This window comes from Varanus komodoensis, unplaced genomic scaffold (genome assembly GCF_004798865.1).
Source record: "Varanus komodoensis strain SLA01 unplaced genomic scaffold, ASM479886v1 scaffold41, whole genome shotgun sequence".
Classification (NCBI taxonomy): domain Eukaryota; kingdom Metazoa; phylum Chordata; class Lepidosauria; order Squamata; family Varanidae; genus Varanus; species Varanus komodoensis.
Genome location: NW_025335954.1, coordinates 143,177 through 159,403, shown reverse-complemented (window position 1 = coordinate 159,403; position 16,227 = coordinate 143,177). Strand labels below are relative to the sequence as shown.

At 45.8% G+C, this 16,227-nt stretch overlaps 1 protein-coding gene across 1 annotated transcript; it reads right to left on the bottom strand.

Annotated features, from left to right (window-relative positions):
- Positions 1 to 1,437: 1,437 nt before the first annotated feature.
- On the bottom strand, positions 1,438 to 5,774 carry ZBTB39 (zinc finger and BTB domain containing 39). Its single transcript, XM_044443229.1, has 2 exons — positions 5,718 to 5,774; positions 1,438 to 3,654 (listed from the first exon to the last, which is right to left on the bottom strand). Exon 2 carries the CDS (start codon positions 3,538 to 3,540, stop codon positions 1,438 to 1,440), a length of 2,103 nt encoding a protein of 700 aa, XP_044299164.1. The 5' UTR covers positions 3,541 to 3,654; positions 5,718 to 5,774.
- Between the last annotated feature and the right edge of the window lie 10,453 nt (positions 5,775 to 16,227).

The following is a 16,227-nucleotide window of genomic DNA, read 5'->3' as shown; positions in this document are numbered from 1 at the left end:
AAGACATCTGAACCCATCCAAAAGCGTAAGAACTGCCTATTAATGCATGCCCCCTCCCCTAAAAGGTCATCTGAATTGGCCCTAAAACTTCCATTCATCCACCTAGTGACATTTCCTTAAGGCAACAATATCTTTTTAAACGCATCTGTGCACTCCTATACATATCTATTCAAAAGCAAGCCCAATGAGTTCAAAGAGACTTAGTCCCAGGTATATGTGTCTACAACTGTGGCCTAAAAGGAAGATTCTCAGCACTGTCCACAAAACTACATCAGACACTATCAAGAATTTGAGCTTTGGGGACCCTTGGTGCATTGCCTGGGACAGATGATATAGACGGCAGAACCTTCCACCAGCATTAACGTAATACCACAGGCGGCAAGGAAGGAACCCAAGGGTTGTTTTCTGATGCCCCACATACATTTCTTTTTTGGAAAGAGGGTGTTGGAGATTAAACACCATCATCTTTTTGTGTCCCACATAAAAACTGGCTTCTTTCTCAGGTCACTCTCCCAACCACATCTAAAAATTAATCCAAAATATTCATATTTGGCAAACCTCTCCTCTACTCTCATCACTAATCTGTATATCCCCTTTTAAATTTGTTCCCTTTGCTCCAGATCGGAATTTATAAACTAGACTAATTATTCCATGGGAAAGGGCAACAAGCAAATTGAGGTTGCATGCAAGACAGGGTTGCCAACTGACCCCCAAACCCAAGCCTCACATGCTCTTGTGCCTTTAACATCATCTTGATCTACAGCAATCAGCAGGTAGAACTTTCCATGGAGATAAAGGTTATTACCCATTAATGTATCCTGATCACACTGCTGTTAAAGACACAGCAGCAAGGGGTACTTTAAAAAACAGTTGGCGACCCTTGTAGAAGGAAAATACTAATTTCTCTGGCAAGAAACAAAGGCTTAGAATCCAAAACATTCCTAGCAGGTGAGGAATAAGTCTCATTAGACAAAGTAAGTATGCTTGGAATTGCAATATGCATTTTTCTAACTTACATTCTCCGCAGCGATAGCACAGACACAATTCATTCCCTCCCCTGCTATCTCCACCCACGTGGAGCATCCATATCTTAGCAGCATAAATCTTTTTGTGATCTCCGATTAGAAATGGGGAGGGGGAAAGTCATGAGGAAGGAACCCTATTCAATGGAGGGGAAAAAATACAGTTTCCTAGATTTGAAATGATGAGCGCTGGACTCGGCAGGAGGTAAACACAACAAGTTTCTCAAGAACCATAACACATCTAACGTGCTGTTGTTTTCACAGGACAGCGATTTAAGAGACCCTCTAACAAGGCAAAGGGAAATAAAATATGATGCTGATGATGCCAGACTATTAAAAGGAACATTACTTCTTCTTAACTGAAGCAAGTTTCACCGCCACTCCAGGTAGTGCTTACTTCCCTGGGACTGTTGCATCAGCTGTCTGTGTTTTTCTCCGTATCTTTGGAATGGATGATGTACATGAATGTTTGCTCAATGGTGAAATCAGGCGGAAGGCTGCCTTTGTGCACACCTATATGCTTGCTCATAAGGTTAAGGGTGGAGCTGTAGTGGCCACAAACTGTGCACCGGTACATAAGGGCCCCAGAATGTGTCTTCAGGTGGCACTTGATGGTGGAACGCCCACGGAAGAATTTGTGGCACACTTTGCATTGATAGGGCTTCTCCCCTGTGTGGATCCGCCGGTGGTAATTGAATTCACTGGTGTGAGCAAACCTCTTTCCGCACACTTTGCAGCTATACTTACTGTTCCCAGGCTGGTTTTGGAGAGACATATCCTCACTTAGGAACTCCTCAGTCAGCTTCCTCTTCTGTAGAGCTTGCTGGTGGAGCCGGTCACCGAAGCTGGGCCGAACCAGATCCAAGCTGGAGCCACACTTGTGCTGGCTCACGTGGTAGCGGTAAGCAGCTTCCAGCTTGAAAGCCTGGCCGCAGTAGTGACACCGGAAGAGGGCTTCTTCCATGCTTTGGTGGACTGCCATGTGCTTCTCCAGAAGGTGTCGGTCCACAAAACTGTTGGCGCAAATAGAGCAAGAAAAAACAGAAATCCCCAAGTGGGACAGTGTGTGCCACATCAGGCTGCAGAGATTGAGGTGCCGCAGGTCACACACGCCACAGGTCTGGCCTTTCAGGTTCACATGATCCAAGATGTGTTCCCGAACTACATGGAAGTCTTTGGCCAGTGGTTTCCCACAAGCAGCGCATGCAAAATCCCCACCGAACAAGTTGACCTTCCCCATCAGGGGGTCACTGGGGTGGACGATGATGTTGTTGTCAAACACCCCTTCTCGGCGATGGAGGTTGAGCTGCCACTGGGTAAAAAACTTAGTCTCACACATGTCACAGGAGAAAAGGAATATCCCAATGTGGGACAGGACATGTGTGACTCGGGAATTCCTGTCTTGGAAATGGGTCTCGCAGACCTTGCAGTTGCCAGTCAAGAGGTCCACATGGTCCCTGGCATGCTGGCGGATCAGCTGTATGTTGGGCTCCAAAACCTTTTTGCACACTTGACAAGGCATGGCCTTGTTATCCCGGTTGTCATGCTCAAAGGAAAGCTCCTCCTCACTATCATCGCTCAGCTCAATCACTTCCTCCGCAGCACCTAGCTCCTCACTGGGGTCCTCAAAATGTAGCTCCTCCTCCCCCAGGTCTTCCAGCTGCAGCTCATCCATCTGCCCGAAGCCCTGATCTTTGGAGTGGTCACTATTGCTCAGGCAAGAGTTGCTGCCCGTGGATATATCCAGCGAGGCATCGGAGGCAAAAAAACTGCCTTTGCTGTAATCCCCGTTGCTCTGGATCTTATACGGCTGGCAAGAATTGCTGACTGTTGTTTGAACGGCCATGCTGATGTTGCTGAGGCCAGCCTGTGTCATAATGCTCATGGCCCCGGTGAACTGTGCTGACGAGTCCTGTTCTTCAGTTTTAGGTGTCTGTGGATGCATTAAGTTATGACTGGCCTCACTCGCAGGATCTTCTTTATAGCTCCCGGCCACTTCGCCGTGTGTACTGCAATTCCGCTCTAGTCCCACATGCTCCCCACTGTTCCGAATTTCACCCAGGGAATGGTTTGGCTCAGCCACAGCCCCACTTGGCCGGCTTTCACCCGAGACAGATGGCTGTTTAGTGATGACTGAGTTTTCCAAGTCTGGGAAGGTAGAGTGGCAGGCCTTCAGCAAATCATCCATCCCTAATTTTTCAGCAACCTCATAAATGACACCCACATTAATCAAGTCTGTAAAGAGCTCTGAGGTATAGACAAAGCTCAGGATCTTCTCGAAGTTGGCTGGAGTAATGAAATCCACCACATAAGTGCGGGCAGCATCCAGCCCTGCATTGAGGAACAAGTTCTGGAAATAGTCAGCTGCACACGCCAGCACCGCCTTGTGTGCAGGGAAGGAGCGGCTACCCACCACAATGGTGACGTCACACATCGTCTCCGACAACCTGCACTTGTTCAGTTCCTTCAACAGGTTATTGGGATGGTCCGTGCTGTGCAGCTTAATCCTCATGCCCATCTTGGCAACGGTTGAAACGTCCCTTCTCCGGCTCACTTCTTGCTGACACGTGCAGGTTCTTCAGCTCCGCCAGAGGGGGCTTGCCAGCCCCTGAATCTCACTGAGCAAGGAACTCTGCAAAAAAGAGTGGGGAAAGTTGCACCTTAAGTTGGTTCTGAATGAAATTCTAAAACCTGACAACAGTAACATCCAATGCGGCTGCCTATAACCCACCAAACTCAGAGGATTATGGGCATCCTATCAAGCGCAGCCCTGCAAAACACTTAAGACAGCTGATCTTGACTGTTTTGACTTTGTTCAGAAAGAGGAGAGGCTGATGGGATGGAAGTTTTCTGAACAAAGCATCACTCCTCTCCTCCCCACCCCGCTAGCCCTCAAATGTTAATTCCAAGGTCCTCAGAGCTGCAGCTGGCTACACAGATGGAGGGAGGGCCCTCCAAACACGGAGTTCCAGTTCCAACTTTGGAACACATTTCTGAGGTCAGAGCTAGAACTCCGAACTTTCCTAAGATAGGAACCAGCCACCCTAGGACTGCACCCCAGGTGTCTCCACCTTGGGCAGTTTGTAAATGGAAAGGCAGGGGCAAATACAGTTTTATTAAGCAAGCAAATATAGGCATTATTTACTTCACAAGAAAAGAGAGCTTATTTGAAATAACTGTTCTTTCTGTAAACACTTCAAGTAGGTGGGCATTTGGATGAAACATAATACATGTAAGAAAGGCAAGAACAAGCTTCCTTCCAGATCTTAAAACAATGCATTCTGCATAACGTAACATGCCATGCATCTTCCTAGACCATTTTCTGCCTCTGTTTATTCACAGTTCTGGAACCTGCTCATGAGGTATCCTTACATCAGCGATGTAGAATCAGCTTCCCAGAATGAGAAAACTGGGATCGCCAATTCATACAATTCACATCTAGGTTCTTTTACAAATATTTTCCTGGTCCGCATTTATTCTTCCTTTCTGTGTCTTTTGACACCATCTGAAAACCTTGTTTTATGAAGCATATTCTCTGTGAAGTTCTACTAATCCATTTTAATAGAGGCGCCAAAATTCTGAAAATGCAGTTGATAACAGGCCAAAAGACAACGGGGAATCTGAAGTCTTTTCTGAACACTTTCTTCAAACACAACCTGTTGCTTCTTTGTCTTTGAGCCTTCAAGTGTGTTTTAACTTTTAGTCCAGTTGACAATAAAATAAATATGTGAAGAGTGCTTATTTTAAAACTCTCTTGTGGGCTTTCCTAACATTCAATTAATAAAACAGCAAGTAGGGATATTCACACAAATTCAAGAACGCAAGAACATTGGGATGCTTCTGAGTAGGATAAAAGAATACAAAAAAGCTGTAAACGAACACAGAAGACTACACCATGTCAACTCTTCATGCAAACACAGGGTGATGAAGTTCCCTTAACAATCCAAAAGGTGATTTTTAAAAAAGAGATGCATGCCTCATTACTGAAGAGAGAAGCATGCACAAACGAAATGGACAGCACACAGGTAAACGGAACAAGACCTTTGTCAATCTAAAACGTGGTTTTATTGGAAAAGCAAACCGACATGGAATTAACGCTAAAATTGGACAGGAACTGATAGATCTTTGCTAAAGAAAGTCTCTCCTTAGTGGTGCGGGACGAGATGGGATAAGGAAGCGCAGTCTCATCCGCAGCCAACAATGGAATGCGGGGAAGGAAAGTGGCGAAACAGAACAAAAAAGTTTTGATTCGGCAAAAGCAGGCCGACGAGTCTTTAAAGCGGCGGCGATCGCAGGGCGGAGGGGACCTCTCGTAGGCCAGGTGATGTCGGATGGTGGGCGGGGGAGCGGCATGGGGCAGGTCCGGTAGGAAGACCCAGGAGGTCGGGGCAAGGATGGCGGGACGAAGGGGCTTCTCTCCCTGGGCTGCAGAAGCGGGGCACAGAGGGCCGGGGGTACTTGGAGGCGCCGAGGGAAGCGGCGTGCGCGCTCCCCTAAACACGAACGGCGGCCAGCGGGGCTCCCCGAGCTGGCAGGGAGCGGAGAGCGGGGATGGAGTGCATGGGGCTGGGGGGCGAAGGCGGGGAAGCGCGGAGCGGGTGGCGGGGCCCTTGTGCTGCGAGGGACGAGGCTGGAGACCTTTGTGGGCGGGAGAGGGGCTGTTTTCCTTCAAGGGAAAGGAGGGCTGCCCCTTACCCGGAGGCTGCGGGCACCATCCCCGTCCTCGCGCGCGCGCGCACACGCACACACACAAAGGGCTCCGGCTCCCCTGGCCCGGCCCGGCCCGGCCCGGCCCCCTCCCTCTCGACCCACCCGCTAGCCCGGCCTCGCCGAGGAGGTGCTGCTCCGGCCCTGGCCAAGAGGCTCCATCCGGCCCCGAGACGGCCGGGCCCAGCGCCGCCCCCAGCCCCGGAGGGGGCACTGCAGCAGCCCCGGCTGCGGGGGATTCGCGCGAGGGGCGAGGAGCTGGTGGCGGCGGGAAGGGAGAGGAGGAGCGGGAGGATGGCGGCGCAGAGCGAGGGGAAAGGGCTGGCTCCGGCGGGCAGGCGGGCGGAAAGCAGCCGCCGTCAGCGCGGCCGCTCGGGGAAGCCGCGGCGAGCGGGCGAGCAGGGAAGGGCCGTGCCCGGAGGGAAAAGGGACCCCGCCGGGCACGCCGACGGCGCGCGGCGAAAGGCCGCGGAGCGCTGAATCTGGGGCGCGGGTGCTGGTCTGCGCGCAAAGTCTGCTTAGGATACCGCCCTCCCTTCCGCGTGTAAAGCGGCCCTCTGCATCGGCGCAGGAGCGCTTTCGTCCATCCCTTCCAGGTGAAGCCCTGGCACAGGTCACTGAGTCCTGCTCAGTAGCCAGTGCGGAGTAGGGTGAGAGTGCGGGAGATCCGCGTGCCAGTCCCAGCCAGCTTGGCCATGAAACTGGGTGACATTAAGCCCGTCACAGACTCTCAGCCTACCATACGTCGCAGGTTGCGTTTATGGATGGAGAGGGAGCTGCTATAGGTTCTTTGCAGGAAAAAGGGCAGGATGTCGATATAATAAATGGATGCCTTTGGGCCGATGTTAAAAGGTTGCAGGGGGAGCGATGGAGTGTGTGTTTATTAGGTTGTAAAAGCAAACCAAGGGCAGAAGTGTGATAAAGAGCAAGCGGGTCGGTGGGTGGCAAGTCAGGTCTCTTGCCCAGTACTCCAGCATGTTTGATATGCCCATTCATTGACATTCACGTTTATTGCAATGTAAATCCTACCACTTACCCATCCAGAAGGAAGTGTTTTTAGATATTTAATAAACATGCTTGTTTTTTATGACACACGTGTAGTTTCTTTCCCAACTTTTAAGGGCTGCATCCCAACTTATTTTTGAGAGGCAGGCCACTTCAAATGTTTTACAGGCATTTTGAAAATATACGTGGATCTCTGAGATGGCCCATAACATTTTGTGCCTGAGGCAGAAATTCTAAATAATGCTCTCCAGTGGTGGTAAGATGAATAATAATTGACAATTTGCTGCTTAAGGCGGATCTCCTCACACTACCTTGTGCCCAGGATATTAGTCTGCAGACCTCTGCTGACCTCAAGCTTGGTCTGTGCCTGGGAGCATCTGGCTTCTGAGGTGGAAAATCCCACAAGGGCCCTGCCAGTTAAAATACAATAATGATAAAGACTGTGCAACCCTTTCATGACTAGGAGAATCAGGTGCCTCTGGGTAGCCGTCTCATGCACTTACAATTATGCAGCAGAGAGCTTGATGTACACATGATGGAAAATGAATTCACTCTTGCATATGTAAGGTGACCTCTAATGCCAAATAAGACCAGCGAAGCTGTGAAATACACATTCTAAGTCAAAAGAGACATATTCTGCACACCAGATAAGCCTGACTGGCAGATAGACTTCATTCATTATTATGGACAAATTCAGTGCAAACTAGCAAGTGCACTAGAAAGTATGGCTGTAGTTTTCATTGCTGGAAAATGTTCCTTCATGAAATTTATTTATTCATTTGGCTTTTTGTATCATATTCACCATTGCTGATGTATCTTGAAAGCCCCTGAAATTTACAAGGCATGGTGAAAGGATAATATTTAACATCAGGATGATATTGATGGTCACAGTTCCTATAGCTTGCCTCCAGGGTTAGAGCCAGTATAGCTAAGATCACCATTCACTGGGGAATTAAAAACTGCCCTTACACCCTACTTTTTGGTTTTCTGGTGGCATTTGCATGGGGAACTAAATAGGCCTTTGGTCTGATCCAATTTTACTGTGCCGTTTGTGTCACTGTCAGAAACAATAACTGCAGACAAGCATGCAAGATATATAACATACTGTAGATGAAAGCAAAAAGGAGCGGGGAGTGGGTACCAAACTTCAATTCTAGGCTTGAGGATGGGTCCTGGGTTAATCAAGATTGCTTTCTTCTCTTTTCATACATGTGAAGCCCAGTGTAATCCAAGGCCACTTTTAAGCCCCATTGAGTTAAATGGGAATTGTTCTGTATTAATTAAGTATATTGAGTGGCCACCTGGGGATGTGATACCATTGGTGGAATAGGCAGCATATAAATATTTTAAATAAAATATTTTAAATCATATATTGTTATGTGCTTGCAGCCATACAAGGATAATCATATACAGATTCAGAAGCAAGCACTTTTCCTATTTCTGACCATTTATTATTACAATTATATCCTGTTTTTTTCTTTTGCAAGGTACCCAGGGTAACTTATGTGATCCTCTTCCTTTCCATAGAGTAGAAGGAAGTTGGCCAATAATAAGTCCATCCCTGAAACTTCTGGATAATGGTGAATATGAAAGGTCCTCACTTTAGATAACATCTGAAAAATGCTTTTCTTGGAGTCCTCTTTATCTCCAGTCTTCTACAAAGCCAGTGTTTTAAAAACTCATTTGAGATAGCATTGAGATACTCTCATCTCAGTCAGAATCTCTTGCCTGGATAAGTAAAGGTCCTCCATTTAGGCAACATGATTCACTTTACCTCTCCAGAAGTACAGTAGCTGGATAATTATACTACAGCGTGGCCCTCTATTTAATTGGGCTTCCTATTTTCCAGTGTATTGTCTACTACTTTATTCTGTCTTGGTTATCACCTGGTTGCAATATAAAATGAGATGCGCAAGATGGCAGTCTCCAGCCAGCCAAACTCTTCTTGGTAGGAGAGCAGCAGCCTGTGTAGGCTGGTGGGTTTTTGTTTTGGGTTTTTTTTAACAAACTTTTGCACAAATACTGCAGATAATATATGACTCCCAGGGAGGTCTCTTAGATTTTACTGTGTTATATACCTTTTCAGAGAGTAGAGACAGCAGATAGCCTAAGGGCATTTTTTTCCTGTTAAATTACCCTTGCTGCTTATCCAACCTGGGATTATTTATTCTTTCTGAAGTTAGCAGAATTTGCATTGCAGCAGAGTATAGGTAAAGAAATTCAGGCATTTCTATGGGGACAAGAGACAGAAAATTCTGGGCCAAAAAAGAAGTCTCTTCCGTGGAACTCATGATTATTTTATCATTCATTCTGACTTAGTTATTTCAAAACCACAGGCTCGCTTTGCTTTCCTTGCCCATTTCATTTCAGCACTGGCATAAATACTGCTGTGTTGTGCAGGGGAGGAAAACCTTTGAGAGGAAAAAACCTTGGGGGCATTTTCATCCACGATTTGGTTCTAAAAAATGGGAAGGAGACAGAAAATAATACTGAGAAGAAGCTGCTCCAGAAAAATAATGGTAAAAAGCTGAATATATTGACTACTGCTTCTTCAGAGCACAATGTTCTTTTGCATCTCTTCAATAGGTTTGTTTGACTCGTTACACCTGCGCTTACAGAATGTAATGACTATTATACCTGACTACTGATACCTAACGTGGAGTTGGATCTAGAACCTTTCTTCCCTTCTTTGAGAGGAAGGGAGTTTCTGCAAGAGGAAAAGTTTCTTGTTCAGCAGTATCTCTGACTTCTATAATATGATCCGACTGCAGAGGGAAGGGGTACATGGGGAAATCTACTTTTGAGAGCAGAGTTGATCCAATCTAATCTGAATCCAACCATTTGTTCTGTAAATACTGCAACATACATGGCATCTCTCACATTGTGACCATGAAATCGTATGGGTGAAGTCTAGTCAGAAAGAAGCCTGACTGAATTTAATGCACCCATATTTGCCTACTCCTGGAAACCACAAGGAGCAAAACATATGCTTCAATGTTCCTTTTTGGCTTGTAGTGTAAATTGACAGGGGTGTTGTTGATTGGGGGATGGGGATTGGGGGCGCCCATTGAGAGAACCTCAATGCAGAATCCAATGCACAGTGGAGAGCCCATTCTACACACCCCACGCCCTGGAAATCTGTTGCCTTGCTTACTCCTCAGGTCTTGCTGTAGATCTATCACCTTTATTATATGGTGTTATGTGCTTATTATATTGGGTTACAGATTTGTGCTGGGTTAACGCCAAAAGAGTGAAGGTGTGTAGCACTTCACGCAATCATCCTAAGATTGTTATTGGCATTTCCATTTTACAGCGGTTGAATCAAGGAGTCTTCACAATACATAACTCCTACTTCCATAGAGGGATGCTTCCTATCACCTTCTTTTGGATTTACAACTTCCTCACTGTTGGTCAGACTATTGCATCACTTTCTCCATGACACAGAAACAGACAAAAGGAGGCATGCAAGGTGCCTCCGTAACAGGGCCAGTTCCACATTTTGGAGGTGCCTTGGGCAGGTCACCAGCAATGCCTGCCCCCCAAACAAATTCATTTCTCCCCTCTGTTGTCCCTAATTACTGCTGCTCTTCTTTTTCATTGCTAAACCTGCTAGCTTGACTGGCAGAGAGACATGAATAAGCAGGTTTGGTTGATTTGTTTGATATCCTACCTTTTTTTTCTTTTAAAGAACTCAAAGCAGCTTACATCATTCCTCTCCTGCTGCTCTCAGTCTTATCCCCAGAAAAACAACCCTGTGAGGTAGGCTGGGCTGGGCTGAGAGTCTGCGACTGGGCGAAAGTCACCCAGTTGGCTCCATGCCTGAGCAGGGACTAGAACCCAGATCCTCTGAGTCCCAGTCCCACCATATTCACCACTACACCACAGTGGTCCTCAGCAGGTTGCCCTGGTGGAGAAGGAACTTCCGGCAGCTCACATCACTGGGCTGCTGCTAATGTAGTGTGGACCTCGGCAGGTGCCCTGTCTCCCCTACCCTTAATGCCAGTGCTGAGGCTATGCCTAGTTTAGCTGCCCACTTCTCTATGTCACAAAAGCAAATGGAGCTGTTTTGTTATAAATTATTTCCACTGCCTGGAGAACTTCAGCTGGATATAAATAAGTGTGTGGGGAGGGGGAACGACTGGACAGCCATGATCAGCTTCCTACAGAATTGACACTTTCTAACTTCACACTTTTCCTTACTTTGGGAAAGGCCTTTTATTTTGCTTCATATTTGCTTATACTCATGCAATATCATTTGTGTCATCAACTCACAGTGCACTTTTGTTTAATAACATTCGCTTCCCTTTTGTCTCTTTTGATACTCCCTTTTAATAAATATTTCCTCTTAATTTGGATTGCAGATGTGGAGTGTGGATTGAGTTTCTAGACATGATTCAGGGGAGTTTTTTCCTCCTCTCATGGCCCAATCACTCAGTGACACTACCCAGGTATTAGCACTTCGGCTTACAGAAAACTGACTGATGACACACTTTAACCAGTGCGAGCAGGTGCTCTTTTACCCTTAGGCAATTCATTAGCTTGTGTCTCCAGAATTCTCTCTGGATCAGAGCTAGGGTAGAAAAGAACTGGTGGTAGTTGGGTAACTGACCAAATTCAGTCCAAGCTGCAAGTCACTGGCCCTGGGCAGAAGTGCTGCATTAAGGGGCACAAGGAGTTGCAGGTTCCATCACCGATACCAAGATTTCCTACCTTCCTACAATTAGAAATGCATCTGCTGCTGCTTTGATCTCAGTTGGCAGACTCACCCCATTTTTTCCACCACCCAAAGCACTTATGCCAGCAATGCTCAGTTCATAATCCTTTTTTTTTTCTTTTTCTTCTTTTTTTTTGGTGGGGTTGCGTGGGAGGAAAATATGAAGTTGCTTTATAATGAATAGTAAAAACCAACCAACCAACCAACCAACCATTGTCTACTCAGACTGGCAGCACTTCTTCATTGCTTGAGGTAGAGAAGTCTCTCTCAGCCCTGATTTCCTTGCAAACTGGAAACACTGAGAGTCAGACTTGGAACTTCATACATGCAGATTGTGTTTTGCCACCTAACTGTGCCCAGTTGTATCTCATAAATGGTAGACAGGGTTTGATATTGACATGGTGTGTCACCCAGCAATGCTGCTTTTAAGATGTGTGGATTTATTTGGTAGAACAGAATCCCCTCCACAATCTCATGGAATATCAAACAAAGAATGAGAGACACGCAGTGGTAGGTCATAAGTAAAAACCCTGTTATTAGAGAAGATTTTGAGGTGTTCTTAATCTGTGCCACAAAAGGGTGGGCAGCGAGGATGCCTTGGCTTGCAGCATGGAAACATTATCTGCAAATAAGTTAAATATGTACACAGAGGGGGGCAAAGCGCCGTGATGAGGAGGGGGCATACTTTTCAAAATTCCAGAACAGTGAACACTAGAGAGTTACAGTAAGGAACAGGTTAGAACAAAGGGCAGAACTGAGGAAGAGAAATGGCAGCAAGAGGCACGGGATGGGAGGAGGTCTCCATGGTACATCAACGGGTGCTGGTTTGGTTGAGAGAGTGCTGGGCTTTGGTGGATGAAATCAGCCTTGTGTCAGTTTCTCGAGGCCTTGCAGACACCGCATTAGCCCTCACTCCTGCATGATACCTGAGAGAGAGAAGAAGGGAGAAAGCCCTACAGTTAAGCCGAGCCCAATAAGAATACAGTAGCCTCTCTTGCAAGCAGGTCTTCACGTGGGAGAAGACTGCATACGCTGAGTTCCAGATAGCTGCTACTGGGCAGTACCCAGGACGCACTGCTAGTAGATCTTGCAGCAATCGGAAATAAGCCTAGACACTCTTTTCCAGACCAGACCAGATCAGCAGAGCTTGCAGAAAGCAGCTCTACCAACCTGTCCCATTTCTGGTTATTTCCAGGGTTGCCGTTAGAAGCGCTAGTTCCCGCTGTGTTGTTTGTGGATCCTACTTGCACAACAGAAAAAGTGAGAGCAGAGCAGTAGTATTGGACACTGCCCTCTGTCCACTCCCAAGGTTTGTACCGGCCACTGTTGGTGGCATTTTTATTTTTTACTCCTACCCCTTTCAAGAGCTGATTTCCAAACCATGCTATATCCCAAACTGCTTTTGAGATGCCCTGCATGGGGTGGAGCAGGAGTGGCTCATGTTAAAGAATAACAAGTGCCTAGTCCTCTTGGGCTCATGGATCATTCCCTGGTTCTTTGGTCTCTGGCATTAAATTGCAAGGGACGTTCCAAATACAGGAAAATGCAACAAGCTTTGGAGTTCACTCAGAATATCCACAGACCAGATTTTTGAACATAAAACCCAGAACGACTGCCTCACCTTCTCCCTGACAGCAACACCAGTGTCTCGTTGGCAGCATGCAATTAGGCTGCCTTAAACTTCCAGGGAGTGACGTGGGATCTAAGCAGTCCAGCAATGTGTAGAGCTGCAGCCACAAATGCACAGTGATAGTCCATTTCATTCTGAAGCTCTCCCAAGAACTTCAGGCTCAACATTGCTCCAGGGTGTGCTGTTTTGTATATCTGCCCCAGTGAAGATGCACATCCAGTTGTGTTGTTTCATGTGTGCACTATCATCCCTTGCTTATCTATGTAACTGTGTGATCAACTCTTCACATTCAGTGTCAGATACGGCTTCACTACGTGTTGCTGTCCTAAATCTACTGCCAACAGGAGTTGCACAATGGGAGAAAGGTGAAATAGAATAAATAAAAAATAAACAAACAGGAGTTCAAACTGTTGGTTCAGGTGTTACATACCCAAATGGACAACTGTGTGTGTTGTGTTTAATGCAGGAACCCATTTTTTAACCCAGAAAGGCTCCTGCCATAGTTACCTGGCCACTGTGATCTATAATCCTGGCAGGCAGGATTATTAAAAGGACCAAGTGAGAAGCTGATTCATCCTCTTGAAAGCCTCCATCAGGATGCAAAAAAAAATTGTTTCTTTCTAGATATGAATGGCAATGAAGTCCACATGTTTGTGGTTTGGATTTTAGCATATTAAAACTGCAATTTGCTCTTTTATTTTTATTACCAGCTCTTTTGTATCTATCTTTAGGTAAGGAAAAGCAGGATATATATTATTAAAATATAATTTAAAATCTTAAAGTACTTCTGCTGCAGACTAGAAAGTCTTTTGACAAACTACCTGAGGCTTGGAGAATCTATAACACTCAGAGCCTGAATGTCTCACAGCTGAATGAACTGGCTCCACTGAAAAGGATCATGTTTGAGAAGATGAACAAGCATTGGGTTAAGGCTTGTGAGGGTCATTTCAACATACAGCATCACCTGTATCACCTGTATTATTCACAACAATCAAGCCATGAGCATATTCATGTGACATCACTCTCCGTGAGTTAGATTCTACAGGTAAAGATGCATGCTGCAACTTGATACCAGCAGAGGATATCCATTATATAGAATTGTGTGTAAATGTTTAAATCATATATGCAGGCACATGTCAGCAAGAGCACAGAGCCTGCTAGTGGAAGGTGGGTGTAGTATTGATTCAAGTGGCTTAAAAAAAAAGCTTGATTGCCCATTACCTGCAAACACATAGGAGTGTGGCCCTTAGAGAAAGCACTGTTTTGCAATTCTAGATGGCATGTGCAGAAAAGAAACTACCACCAAATGAATAGTAAGAGACTAACTGTAGTACCATCACAGAGTTGCTGTTCTCTTAAGGCTATGCTGTGCCTGGAAGTTAGACTTGCCAAAAGAAGAAGTCAGGTGCAAGGGAACTATACTCCTGGGAAATAAGTGTACATGTGAAAGCCATCCATAGAGTTACAGTTGGCTGTTAACTACCTGATCTAGATGTTTCATGCCTGCTGAGAAAGTGGTAAAAGGAAGATTTGATGTACAATTACGTAGTCTCCATGTAATGGATGGAGCAGGGTAGGTTTCAGTTGCTATGGGGATGTGTAATTCCCATACACACATACATACACACACACACTTTTGTTAACCAGTCTTGCAAAGTTCCCCTTCTGAATGGTTTCCCTGTCTGTTGGTCAATTTCATCCAAGTTCATGAAACAGTATGGTTGGAGAAGCAAGCAAACTCGGTTGGTTTGTATGGTTTGTATGGTTGATTGGTTGGTTGGGGGGGCGGTTGGCCTTTTGCTTTTAAAATGAGTTGTGGCTAAGCATCCCAGCACTCCAGGGAAATGGCCGGGAAGTATATGTGCACTGTGGACATGAAACATTAAGAACCTCACCATGTTAAGGTTTGTAACTCCCCACTCCCAGTTGAAAAGACAGTGCTAGGGCTGATAGAGATTGCTGATCAATAGCTCACAGCCGGTGGGACCTGCAACCAACATTGCAGTGGATTCCCTGGTACTCAGGTTACGTATCTGCTGCTATTCCCTTCCTTCCCCCACCTCTGTTCTGAAAACACATAATTGTATTTCTCTATTGAAGCAGTGTTGCAGCCCCCTTTTTCTTCCTTCTGAATTTTTAAATGAACCTCTGCAAACTTCAGGCTTGTTCATGACTGTAATGGTTCTCTCTTGAGCACTGTTGGTTTGGCTGCACAAGTATCATCTTCACGCAAGAATTGCTAATATAGGGCATGAAACAGTTAATGTTTCATGCATAAGTTAGGAGATAGTTTTCCAAAGGGTGGGCAAAGATCAAGAGGGTGACTCACGTCCATTAAGGGGAGAGACATATAGAGGAATGTGCCATTTGGATGAGAAAGAAAGTAGAGCTTCCAGCTGGAGTTGGCTGGACACTGGGGGTGCAGCCTAGGGGCAGTCTAAATTCTCTGTGGTACCTTCTACCTTCTAGGTGTGCCTCTTTGCCTCCTTCGATACTCGAATAGTGTGTTTTTAAAGCAAATATTACAAATATTGCACTAGCCACTAAGTGTTCTCTCATCCAAAGAAAGCCAAGGCCTGGCTAGCATGGCACCCAAAACTGCTCGCCACTTGAGCAAGTAGGGATCACACTGTACATATAAGTTAATACAAATATTACAATATCTACAATTAATTCTAGATATTGTCAAGATATCTAGAATTAATCCCATGACCATTGTTAGATTTGGCTCATGGGTTTCCTCATTTAAAATTACTGGGCTCACCAATTCTTGTGTTTGTTGTTTTGTTGTTTTTGTTTGTTTTTGGTCAGTTCTACATGCATGGGAAGTGCTCCAAAAAGCCATCCTGCAAATACTAACTAATGCATAGAAAGTGCCCTTCTCAGAGTCTCTAGGTCTAGGTATAACATCCTCCAAAAAATTGCTTTGCTCACTGTATAAACATGTCTATTTAAAGAACTGCTGCTTTTGCTCCGGCTCTGGAAAAGGCATGACAGCTGGAATTGCCTCATTTATTATAAATTGCTGCCTAATTTGCAGCACCTACCCTGTGTATCTCCAACCTGCACTGAAAATCCCTGTTGCCACAATCTTCACCAACAGAACACTGTGTTCCTTCAGCTGCAGCTTAATCACAAAAGAACCATGT

Coding starts and splice junctions, on each gene's coding strand:
- ZBTB39 (XM_044443229.1), bottom strand. CDS start 3,540: ATGGGCATGAGGATTAAGCTGCACAGCACGGACCATCCCAATAACCTG.